This window comes from Mesoplodon mirus (genome assembly GCF_964341445.2).
Source record: "Mesoplodon mirus genome assembly, chromosome: 7".
Classification (NCBI taxonomy): domain Eukaryota; kingdom Metazoa; phylum Chordata; class Mammalia; order Artiodactyla; family Ziphiidae; genus Mesoplodon; species Mesoplodon mirus.
In genome coordinates this window covers 100,347,780-100,360,010 of record NC_138983.1, presented here as the reverse complement: position 1 = coordinate 100,360,010, position 12,231 = coordinate 100,347,780, and the positions used below count along the sequence as shown (strand labels likewise).

The window sequence follows — 12,231 nt, the reverse complement described above, 5'->3', positions numbered from 1 at the left end:
CCCCACATATCACTCCTTCGCCTGCCATGTTTTGAATAATTCAATGCCCATAGTCTTTCCAGTCCAGTGTATTATAAGACACACTCAAGCTGGGTTTCAATCATATCAGACTGAAAGCTGAACATTTTAGGAAGGATTATTTAAAACCAAATGCGTCTTGAGCCCAACAGCCTTTGAAACCAAACAATCCTGGGAGTTCAGTTGGATTCAGAAAATTCAGTAATCCTATTTGATGTATGTTAACTGTATCAATATTAACAACCTTCTGCTGGATTTCAGCACTGATTTGAGAGCTGAGTTACTACTGGTCTTGTATTTTACCTAGTTGTGAAAGCACTGAGAGAGTTGTTCTTGGGTTGAACTTGACCCGCCTCTGGGAATGCTCTCTGTTCTATCCATCTTGAAAAGCTTTATTCAAGTGCATTTCTCGGCCTTCCTTCTCTTCCCTTGCACCCCTTGGGAAAACGAAAGATGCTCAAATATAGATGTGAACACGGCAGGTGCTCTGCTTGGCAATGGTGTCTTTCAGCTTCCCAATAAAAAATTATATTGCTGACCACCCATTTGACTGAAAAGTGACGCATTTTACTGACAGATATCTGGATTGAGATGCCAAAAGAAATAGGTCATTTCAAATTTCCTTTTTAAGTCATAGCTTTGTGTTGCCACACTACTTGTTCAAAACTTAGATCATGAAGGTTCCTTCCTATGACCTGCAAATAATGAAAATGTTCTTCAATAGGCTCTATGAAAAGCAAGCAGAGGGGCTTCCCTGGTGGCACAGTGGTTGGGAGTCCGCCTGCCGATGCAGGGGACACGGGTTCGTGCCCCGGTCCGGGAGGATCCCACATGCCGCGGAGCGGCTGGGTCCGTGGGCCATGGCCGCTGGGCCCGCGCGTCCGGAGCCTGTGCTCCGCAACGGGAGAGGCCGCAGCAGTGAGAGGCCTGCGTACCGCAACAACAACAACAAAATAATAAAAAAAAAATAAAGCAAGCAGAATATTCCTAATTATCAATCTTTCTCTTGAGTCATATAGTTCTTGTAATTTCAAGGAAGAGAAACTCAAATGTAAAGTGTTACAATAGCCAAGCATACCGGCACTATTATCTAACCATTCAGCAATTTTCTCTGCCAAGTCACTCTGAACCTTAGACTACTGAGGTTGTCTTCTTAATTAATTTTTAAAGTTCTCCTCTTTTGAGTTAAAAATGGTCACAATTTTATAAGTAAAATTAAAGAAAAATACCAAATAGAACATCTGAGATGTTTCCATTAGGCATTATATATATATACATAAATTTAATAGATATACATATATAAATGCACTGGGATAAATCTCCATCTTCTGTGTCAGTCGGACATAGGTCCGTTTTCTTAGGAATAGGGAACTCCTTTCACAATGGAAGTGAGAAAATTGGCAAATGTACACCATATAAGTACTTTTGGATGGTAGTGACCAAGTTCTCAAGACACACACACACACACACACACACACACACTGAAGAATATCAGAACACTTAACATTTCAAAGACACAGGAAGAGAAATGCAAGTTTCCCCTAGAAAGCCTTTTGTTTTTTTGAAGTCAGAATTCTGAAAAGACGTTTTTATCAAGCCAGCTTTTTCTAACTTAACTGCATATGCAATAAAAGAGTCCTATCTTAGTCATTTTTAGGGCAAGATTTTCTTTAAGTCCCAAGAAAGTAAGCACTTGTAAATGTAAATTTTGTATGTACATAAACCTGGCCAGGATATCCGTTGGAAGCTGGAAATCTGTTGTTGTTCCTTTTCCTTTTGTATTGAAAGCTAAGTTCCCCATTCTGAGTTCAATTTGTGAAGATCACTTTTATTTTGACAAACTCTATTAAAGTAGCCAATTCAAGGAAGACAGGTTAGTCTTCCACCTAATTACCCAGTCCAACTTTTACTCAGTGTCTTTCACCTGAGCAAAGTCTCCCCAGTCTTCCAACTGAGGATAAACCACGCAGTGTCTAAACTGAGCAAGATCTTCCCAGTGTCTTTTAAGTGAGGCTAACCCACTTGAGCAAAAGTCTTCCCAGTGTTTTTCTACCGAGGTTAAACTCTCAGTGTTTAAACTGAGTAAAAATCTTCCCAGTGTCTTTCACTGAGGATGACCCAGGTACTTCTTCTTGAAACCAAGTTTCAAGGATAACCTACTACTCAAGAGAAGAGTTTAACACCACTGAATAAAACTTAGGATCATCAACCAAAACTGGAGATCCAAGAACCAGGAGATACTCACCCAAATTCGTCTGGACTCTCGGAGAAAGCGGACAGGCCCAAGAAGCCTCTGCTGGTGCCAGGACTCTGGATCCTCATAGAGTTCAGGCAAAGAAGAAAAGTCTGCTCTGGGCCCCTTCATTGGTTGCCAAGACTGCTGACTGAAAAATATGCACAACCCAAAAGGAGAATTATGTTTTATTTGGCAGATTTTCTGAGGACTTAAGCCCAGAACACAGCCTGTCAGATCACTCTGAGGAACTGCTCAGAAGACCTAAGGGAGCAGTCAAGAAAAACCAGGTAGTCAGAACATCAAAAGATTACTATTAATTAAAGAAAACTAGACCTCTCAAGTTAAGGACTTTAGCATTTTTCTATGTATGAGAAGATGAAAGAATCTGGGCTCCGTGAAATCATTCCTTTGATATGCACCTTAACTCTAGAACCAGTACCCTGTTTTTCTCCATCCCGAATCCCCTCAAGGTGCACAGTTGAGGGTTCCCGCTTTGACGTCTGACTTGATGACTGCAACATCCGTTGTCTACTGATATGGCAGGGAACATTTTTCATCCACGGGTAAGAAATTGAGAAAATTAACATAATTCAAGATATAAAACCATTACAATACTAAAAATTCCCAAATGTCAAACAAACATAAGTACCCTTGACCTGTAAAATGGAAGATGCCAAAGAAGGGAAAAAAAGAAACAATAAAGAAAATGTAGAAAATAAAGCATAAAATAAGATGGCAGAAATCAATAACAGTAGAACAATAATTAAATAAATCAAGGTAAATGTTATCATAAGATTTTTAAATTTCAAAAAAAAAACCCCATCAAACAAAACATATTGAAAATAAAGTAATAGAGAAAATTTAGAGAGCAAATATGAATGCAAGGAAGACCTGTTAGGTAGTTAGTCAGACATTAGCAGCAAGGAGGTGACAGTGGTGAGAAAGACAAGAAGAAGAAATTGAGTCACACCCAGCCATCTGGGGACTCTCCCTTGACTCCACCCAGAACGGGAGAAACTATGGTCGGGTGGTGGGCAGCTTATCCTGTTAAAGAGAGGCACAGTAACACAAGGGGACTTCTCCAGGCTGTGCATGCCCAGACCAGACAGGCGTATAACCTATAGTAAATCCAAACTCATTATACCATAATTACAATAAATTACATGTGGTTTTGCCCCTCCCCCCACCCAGTAGGCATTTCTTGGGGATTCAAGGATGAGAGCATGCGCAGCAGAAAACTTGTTCCATAGCTCAGGACTGTCAATCAAATAATGATCCTTGTCACTCACCCCCACCTCTCTGCAAAATGCTCCTTAAAAGCGCTCGTAAGCCTTTATAGGAATGCTGCTTTCAATTTGCAGAAACAGTACACCCATTCCCCCCCACCCCAAGAGTGTACCTTTGCTTCGATATACTTTGCTTTGGGCTTGCTTCACTTCGCTGAAATAGCCTGTTCTCAGAAACAGCCTGCTCTTTCTCTCTCCTTCTCTCTCTCCCTCTCTGAGAGTGTACCTATGCTTAACTAAACTTTGCTTTCTGCTTAAGCTTAACATGGGAGTTTGCGATCCTTTGCTTACTATCATGGAACCAAGATAGCTGGTCCAGGCCTTCCACTGACCTCCTCGGTTGAAGCTATTTTGTTACAAAGCATGTCCACATGGTGACAGACCTAAGTCTAAATTTTGATAAAAGGTGGAATTAAGGTGAGACTATCATATGGGAGGAAAAGACTGTAGGAAAAATAGTAGATGTAGGAGATATGTTTGTGAAAGTGCACATTCATGGCAATATAGCCAAATAAACTCACATGCCCACGTTCCCACTAAAACTGTATAAAATTATGACCAACAAGCAGAGAATACACATTATTTTAAAGCCCTCATGGGGCATTAAGACATATTTACCATGTGAATCCTTCAGTGAATCTTGTGTTACTGCTAAGGGGTAGGAAGTGGTGTCATAAGGGAGTTTTGTGTAAGACTCAAAGCTCCCTTTCTATATGGTTCAGGCTGGACTTGAAGCTTCAGGGGCCTGGGAGGATGGGGCAGGAAAGGCAAGGCACACTCAGAAAAGAGAATACATACATAACACACTAGGGATATCTGAAGAGGCTGCTCAAGACCTGGCTCAGCCCCAAGGGTTTGACCCCTAGTCCTACTCTTCACCCTACAGCCCTTTAGGGTCAGGACCTTGGCTCACCCTAACCCATTCCTAGCTTCCGGGTATAGAATGAGTGCACATATCTGAATGTTAGTGTTCTCTCAAAATTTACATGTTGAAATCCTACCTCTTAAAGATAGGAGGCCGGGCCATGCAAAAGTGCTTATGAGCTTTCATGAATGGGATTAGTGCCTTATAAAAGAGACTCCAGAGATATCTCTAGCCTCCTCCCATCATATGAGGATACAGAGAGAAGGCTCCAGCTGTGAACCAAGAAGAGAGCTCTCACTACGAGGTGGCCATACTGGTGACTTGATCTTGGGCTTCCCAGCCTCCAGAACTGTGATAATAAATGTCTGTTGTCTTTAATCTACCCAGTCTATGGTATATTGTTAGAGCAGCCCTAATGGATTAAGACCACATACTTCAAAATTTATCTGGAGAGTGGGGACTGTCTTATTGTTGCAAACTAAGAAGTTGGGTTGAGACAACATATGAAAGATTTTTTTAAGTAGAAAATTATGGATTATTGGATTTGAAAGTACTAGATTGGTTAAGGAAAATGAGTACGTGTGTGTGTGCGTGTTTGCAGTGTGTCCCAAAAGTTTTTGTGCAGTTTAAAGATTTACTAACTCCAGAGTTATAAACACTACAAACTTACAAAAATATCATTTGAAGGTTTAACTGTTACCAGATGCAAGTCTGTGTGCCTGATGCACAGTGAGGCTAAATACTGAAACATCAGAGTTTGGAGCAGAGAAAGGTTTACACAGTGCCATGCAAGAAGACACGTGGCTCATGCCCAGGAAAAACCCCAAACTCCCTGAAGGCTTTCAGCAAAGCCTTTTTAAAGGCAAGGTGAGGGAGGGGCATGGCTAATTGTTGCAAATATCTTGGTGTTGGATCCTTTGTTCTAGCAGCTGGCCAGATGGGTCAGATCCTGGTCAGGTCACGTGTTCCTGTAAACCTCCAACAAAACAATTATTATTTTCTGTTCTGCAACTTTTTATCTCCAGGAATGGGCTCTTAAAAGTCAGAGCCTTAGAAATAGGCTATCCTGTATATTTCAGGCTCTAGGCAACATTGTTTTACAAAAAGTGCAGAGCCAGCCTGGGTCACAGGGATGGACAGAGTTAGCTCAGGCAACAAAGCATAAAGATTAAAGTAAAAAAGATCTGATGTGGAGTCAGATTTGTTCTTCCCTATTATATAACTATTTATAATTCTTTCATACTTATGAATTTTGAAAAATAAATTATTTTAATTTTTGTGTGTAGTTCCCTCTGATAGAAAATGAGGCAAAACATACACTATTCAAAATTCACAAAACTAAATAAGTGTAAAAGAAATTCAAGTTCTATCCCTGGGTTTACACAAGACACAAACATGACGTGGGAAAGTTGGAGCTGAGGACAAAGGAAATCCTGAGTAAAAATGTCTGTGAAACAGCCAGTCTTCCAGGGTCAGCTTAAGATGTTCAAGAGTTATCAAGTTGGTGGGCCTCAAGTAAAGGTCTCTAATGGATGAAGGAACCAGGTTCCAGATGGAATGAACAGAAAATTGACTAAGGTCTCTCTGACAGGATGAGAGTAGTTGGAAGGAGGGATCTGGAAGCCCCAGGAGGGTGCAGGTGTCTGTGGGTCTGGATGGGAAGGAGGGGCAGTGATTCAGCCTCTTTCTCTTATTGCCCCTCCCCCACACTCAGGAGCCCTCTGTGACAAGGCCACAGCTCTGTGATGCAGGCCTGGGGTTCTGCCATCAAGTGAACTCCCAGTGCTCTGTTGCCTGAGGGCAGCAATGCAGTTCAGAAGATGGAGAATCTCTTTTCTTTGAAAAACACGGTTGCTATCTGGCTGAGATCCAGCCCAACTTCCTGGGTGATTGATATCAGCCTTGGGTTCCTGTGTGGACTGGGGCTCTTCCTAATGTTACTCCCCTGCTTCCAGAGTAATCCATTCTTAGCACCACCTAGGAAACATAGAAACATCAGGAAGGTAAGAAACCTTTGGCTTAATCCCAGCAGAGATTATCTCTTTTTTTCTTATTCTTATTTCCACTTTTCTAAACCACCTAGAGAGACTCCTGAGATGGGAACTCTCAGAAAAGTAGAGAACATCATCCTTCTAGGGAAAAGCCAGGCCAGAGAGGGGTTAGAGTGGGCATGAGGATTTCTAGCCTAAGATCGTAGACCAGGAGTTCAGGTATGGTAGAGGGCTCCAGGGCAAGTCCCCAATGCAGTGACTAATGGTTAAGGACTGGATTACTAAGAGTTCAATCTCTGCAGGAAGGCTGACCCCTGAGCCCTGGTTCACCAGCCACCTTCCCACAGCGGGTGTCTCAAGGGAGACCTTCCTCTGTGTTGGGGCTGATCTAAGGGCAATGCTGAGCCCCTGAGAGCCTGAGAGAAGAGGCTGGAGTGGAGGTCTGGCCTTGGGAAGCAGAATCCTATCTGACAAAGCTCACGTGGGCATTTAGGTCTGAGAATGTGTGTGTTTCTTGATCAGAGGAACAGTGACAGAAGAAATCTATGGTGATTAAAACTTAAAAAATCCTTCTTGGGCTACCCTGGTGGTGCAGTGGTTGAGAGTCCGCCTGCCAATGCAGGGGACGTGGGTTCGTGCCCCGGTCCGGGAGGATCCCACATGCCGCGGAGCGGCTGGGCCCGTGAGCCATGGCCGCTGGGCCTGTGCGTCCGGAGCCTGTGCTCCGCAACGGGAGAGGCCACAACAGTGAGAGGCCCGCGTACCGCAAAAAAAAAAAAAAAAAAAAAAAATCCTTCTTTGCACTCTTCAAAGAAGAAAAACTGAAAATATTTTTATCCACTTTAAAAATAAGTAAAAGGGGAAAAAACCCCACAGAGTTTTAGTTAAATGTAGAAAGTCATGTTGTTCATGAACACAGCTTGCCTAGATAGATGACAGTGAGAGTTGGGTGTTAGCCCCTCATTTCTTCTTCTCTCTCAGCATCAAGTAGAGCTGAAGGGGAGGAGCAGGAGTAGGAAGAAAAGTGGATCTTTGAAAGGTAAGCCTTTGCCATTCAGTCCTGCGTGCCCCCGAGAGTTAGCTTCCATCTCTCCTAATCCTGAGGGCCCAGCTTCACGGTCTCTGAGGATGCCAGTGGCAGAGCTTATTCTTCAGGAAACAGAGCCTTGGGAAGGCTCGTTGGAAGGAGATCAGAGCCCAGATACTTCCCAGAAATTTGTGCTTAGAATGAAGCCATGAGGACCTAGAAATGGGGTGTGTGGACTGTGGTGGACCATTGGTGCCTGGGTTGGGAAGTGGGACCTCCAAGTCCAACTGTGGACAAGTTGTTTAACTTTGCTCAGATTCCTCTGTGTGATGACCACTGACCTTTCTCCCCTACACGGCAGTTGTAAGGGCTACAGGGGTTAATTAACGTGAAGGCACTTTGCAAAGGACAAACCCTTTTCAAGTGAGACTTACCATCACTGTCAGGGACATGTGGCCTTGGACACTGATACTTGGGCTCCAGAGTCTAATCCTCCAAAGATTTCCCTTAAAGGGCCATTGCACTCAGCCTCCTGAAAGACTCTTAGGCCTCTGCCTTCACCACCATGACCCAGTCTCCTGATTTCCAGCTTGCAGAGATTGCCTGGAAGAACTGGAGGGGACTCACAACCTGGTTTCACTTCTGCAAAGGTAAAGAATCTTTCCCCTTCTCTCCTGGGTCGTCCTTCCTCCCAGAGCCTATAATGTGACCCCAGCCCTGGGAGGGGGAGCCATGGGAGGGCGTGGCTAAAGCCCTAGGGTGAGGGAGAGCAGGAGCATTATGAAGTCAGTGTGGGGGCAGAGGAGGGTTCTTGGGCTGCAGGTGCCCACCCCTGCCTGTCCTGTCCAGCCATCCTGGCCCCATCTGCTCTCCTACAGCTGCCTGGGGAGGCTTCCTGGCAAGGGCAACTTTCATCAGCTCTCATGTCAAGACCCTCCTGGTGAGACGTGCAAAGCAGTGCCTGCTGGAGCCTGTGGAAGATACTGCTTGAAGGGTTGGGAACCCTGCATGAACACCTCCTGTAGGGTTTCCTTCCTTGATCCAGACACTCGAGAGGTGCTGGAAGCACACATTAGAAGGTTTTGGGTAAAGCACAGGTGGACCCTCCCCCTCAAGGTCCTCAAGCCCATAAATCTCTTGAAGCGGAAAAAGCTCCAACCCTCCACCGTTCTGCAGTTTGCCTCTTCCCCTTCAGCCACCTGTGTGTCTGGGTCCCACTCAACAGTCAAGTGTGCTGAGTTCCTGGAGAAACCTCCTCAGGCTCATTCAGGAGAGAAGGTGATAACAGAAGAGTCAGTTCCTACCCTGAAGAGGCCTCTCCTTGTCCCCTCAACTGTGTGTAAGGAAATCCAGAGTGCCCTGGGAGCGATTCCATCTGCTGACTACCATGGGCCCTCAAAGGCTTCTCTGACTGGACAGGAGGGCAGGCCACCTTCTCAGTCCCTCACACTTAGCCTTGTGGGCAGAACCTGGAAGAGTGAGACTGTGGAATGGGTCAAGAGGGACAGCCTAGAGCCAGGTCCAAGTTCAGCAATGGTCAGGAATGAGCCAACGGAGGAGAGTGGTGGTCAGGCCTCAGGAGACCCCTGCCATAGGGTAACAGTGATGGAGGTGAACTTAGGATCCCAATCTTTGAGAGGTGAAGAGGCCAGGGAGGCTGTGGAGGCCAAGGAGTCTCCTGCTCTTCAACCACAGTCTAGTGTTATCTTGGAAACCAAAGTGTTGACAAAATCCGAAACCACAAATGTACATATGAGGAGTTTAGAGGTACCAGGGGCCAGTAAACGTTTCCTACTACCTAGAATGTCTGTTTTCCAACATCCAGGTGAGCCATGCCTTAACATGGGGGTTGCCAGTGAGTTTAACTCCAAAGTAAAGGTACAGTCAGACAACCAGATTCAGGACTTTCCCAAACACATGTTCCTTGCTGCAGACAACTTGGCTTCTCAGGTGCCTCAGTGCCATCCCCAGAGAGTCCCCACCAGAGACAGGTTAGCTTCCCACGAGCCAAGTGGCCTTATGGAAGCCCAAAGGAGCAACCTAGGGCAGCAGGAGCCCAAAACTTCAAAACTCCAAGACTCATGGAAGAGCCAGAGCAAGATGATTGCCCCTACTTACAAAAGAGAGGACTGTAGGAGGCATAAACCAGGCGAGCATGAAGAAAGGTTTAAAGAATTAGGGACCTCTCAAGCTGGAAGTATGAGCCACCCTGCCCAGGTCAGGGGAATAACAGACTCTATTGGGAGCAGATGTCTCCAGCTCATGCCAGAGAAGAAACATAGCCCTCCAGAAAGCCTCTTCAGAAAAAGGATGAGGCTATTTTTAAAGTGGATTTTCCCCAATAAAAAAGTCAGTGGTCGAGATGCTCTGCAAAAATTCAAGCCCATATCAGCCACTGCCCAGAGTCACGGATCAGTCAAAAGCAGATCAATCTTGAAGAGTGAGACTGCTGAGGGTCAGGCACTCATGACAGCTGTTGGACAGATCCCAGAAGAAAAAAGAGCAATTCACCATGGACTTCATGCCACAAAGTTAAATGAACACAAACTGGAATTCCAAGTCCCAGTATGTGGGTGTTTCTGCTGCCATAGGCTTACCTCCTACCCAGAGCAACGGAGAATGATGGGTTATACAGCCTGCAGTCATAAAGCCACCTCCAAGGGCCAGAGTTGTTCTATCAGGGAAAGGGAAGTCAGACACCAACATAGTTTGAAAAGTGTAAGGTTCGACGATGAGCAGCTGGGCCTAAGGTGCCTCCCATCCTTGCCCCCCAAGAAGAGTTTGTTTCCAGTTAGTACCTGCCAGTATGGGCCAAGGATTCCAGGTGCCCCAGCCCGCCATCAACACTGTCCAAGGCATTGTCATCTTTGGGGAGGTGTCTTGCCTGGTCGACAGTAAAATCCTTCTTTAGTCTTCCCTTTAGTAGGAAGACATGTCTCCAAGTCAACATTCAGTCCATGTAGAGAAAATGATTTTCTCCTTAGCACGTCCAAGGTATTTAATGTTCTCCAATACATGTATATATATATATATATATATTTTTTTTTTTTTTTTTCCTAATAAAAGCATAGTGTAATGGCTGCTGTCTCTGCTGTGCACTTTGTCTTCTAGAAGGGGGGGGCATGGAGGGAGGTGGACAGTAGCATCACAAGCTTGCTCCTTGTCTCGTGTCCCTTCATTGCACCTTATGATACTGTCATTACACAGACCAAAATTACTCTAACAATGAGACGGGAAAAACCTATGAAACCCACACCCAAGGATCTGGTTCAACCAGTCTTTCTCCTCCTTCTATGCTACTTTGAACTTTATGCAACTGTAGTGGATAGGTTTACACGATAGGGCCGGACATTCCAATTCAGGCTCCAGGAAGTGTCAGAGCCAAGTGGATGGAAGTTTGGGGGGAATAGAGTATGGGCTCTGAGTTCAGAAACAGGAGAAATCTTGCCCCTGGATCTCTTGGTAGGGAATATACAACATCTGCTCTTAAGAGTTCCTTCTCTCTCTGATGAAGGTTGGGATTGAGGTATGCCCTATGAACCCCTTTTAGCTTAGCCATAATAAAATGTACAGCATCACCCTCCCCCACCTCTGTTTTTCCTACACTTTAGAGCAGCAGCAAGGATGGCATTTCCAGCTCTGTGTGTGTAGGTGGGGGGAGTATCAGGGAGGCTGCTGAGGGCTGTGTTGAGTCCAGTCCCATATAAATGAATGGCTGCGTTCATGGGTCACCTACCTTCCACTCTATGTTAACCCCAGAGAAGGAGTTTTGGATGAATGGAATAGGGGTGTGACTGTGGGTAGTAACTATCTGATGGTCAAACACTGTGAATTTAGGGTGGGATGTAGGTGTAGAAAAATCCTTGGATCCAAGGAAGGAGGCAAAGTGGTACCAGATTCCCATAAATTGCAGTTCTGAAAGAACAGCCCCCTGACATACAACCACCATCTAAAGGCCTAAAGGGGAGGAAAAGTTAAGGGTCCAGTAGCTCACCATGGCCCCACGCCAGGGTCTCTACTCTATTCCAACTCTAAGATCACAGACCTAGAGAAACCACCTTTAGGTCAAAACAGAAGGTCAAACTTATAGAAGTAAAGCAAATCAGGGAAGGTGAATCTCTTAATACTATATTTAATAAGCTTACACATCATCACCTCTTGACTTTTAGAAAGGATAACTTAACAATAGGTGTAAAAGCCAGGACTAGGGAACTTGGGATGTGACTCCTAGTCTGGTGACCTTCACATAAACACATGGCCCAAGGACTGCTCCAGGGGAGAGGTGGGGACTGGCTTGTGATTGTGTAGTAAGCCTTGCCTGTCTCCCAGTCCTTGATCACCCCAGAGCCTGGCAGGTGAAGAAGCAATCAGACAGGATTCGTGGTGGTGTGGAGGTGACCTGTGCAAAGTGGATGGGGCAGGGTGCAATCCAGGAGTGTTCCACTGATCTGCTTCTGGCACAGCTTTTCTTGTCTCCTGACCCCTGTCCATATGGAAAAGCAGGGAGATGAGGAAGAATTTCTCTAGAGTGATTTGGTATTTTCTGCCATGTGCAGGGCGCATGGTGGACACAGCTCTAGGTGGTGTCTTTCTCATTGTGGAGATTTCGGTTCCAGCTGATGCCCCTGATCCAGATGACAACAGAAATGGACCCCATCCCCCATACCTGTCAGGCCCCTCAACACGTGGAAATGCTGTGACCTGGGGTGGAGGGGGCAGAGTGAGCACAGGACTGCTCACACCCCTGGTTTCTCCCTGGAGCCAGGCCCTACCTCTGGGCCCCGATTCCCAAGGCAGCCTCCAGAATG

The 12,231-nt window shown here is 45.4% G+C and overlaps 2 protein-coding genes across 2 annotated transcripts in view; one reads left to right on the top strand and one right to left on the bottom strand.

The window, feature by feature from the left end:
• Positions 1-2,072: 2,072 nt before the first annotated feature.
• The window catches only part of LOC309808908 (uncharacterized protein), a gene marked incomplete at its 5' end in the record, with an annotated part of 114,320 nt that continues 104,161 nt past the window's right edge, over positions 2,073-12,231 (bottom strand). Inside the window, one exon of the mRNA XM_082629478.1 lies at positions 2,073-2,402. Within this exon, the coding sequence (XP_082485604.1) occupies positions 2,195-2,402 (208 nt within the window). The 3' untranslated portion in view covers positions 2,073-2,194. The remainder of the gene's footprint in view (positions 2,403-12,231) is intronic.
• LOC309807230 (spermatogenesis-associated protein 31A6-like) lies at positions 8,146-11,410 on the top strand. Its single transcript, XM_082626575.1, has one exon. The coding sequence runs from the start codon at positions 8,204-8,206 to the stop codon at positions 10,319-10,321; it is 2,118 nt and encodes a 705-aa protein (XP_082482701.1). The 5' UTR covers positions 8,146-8,203; the 3' UTR covers positions 10,322-11,410.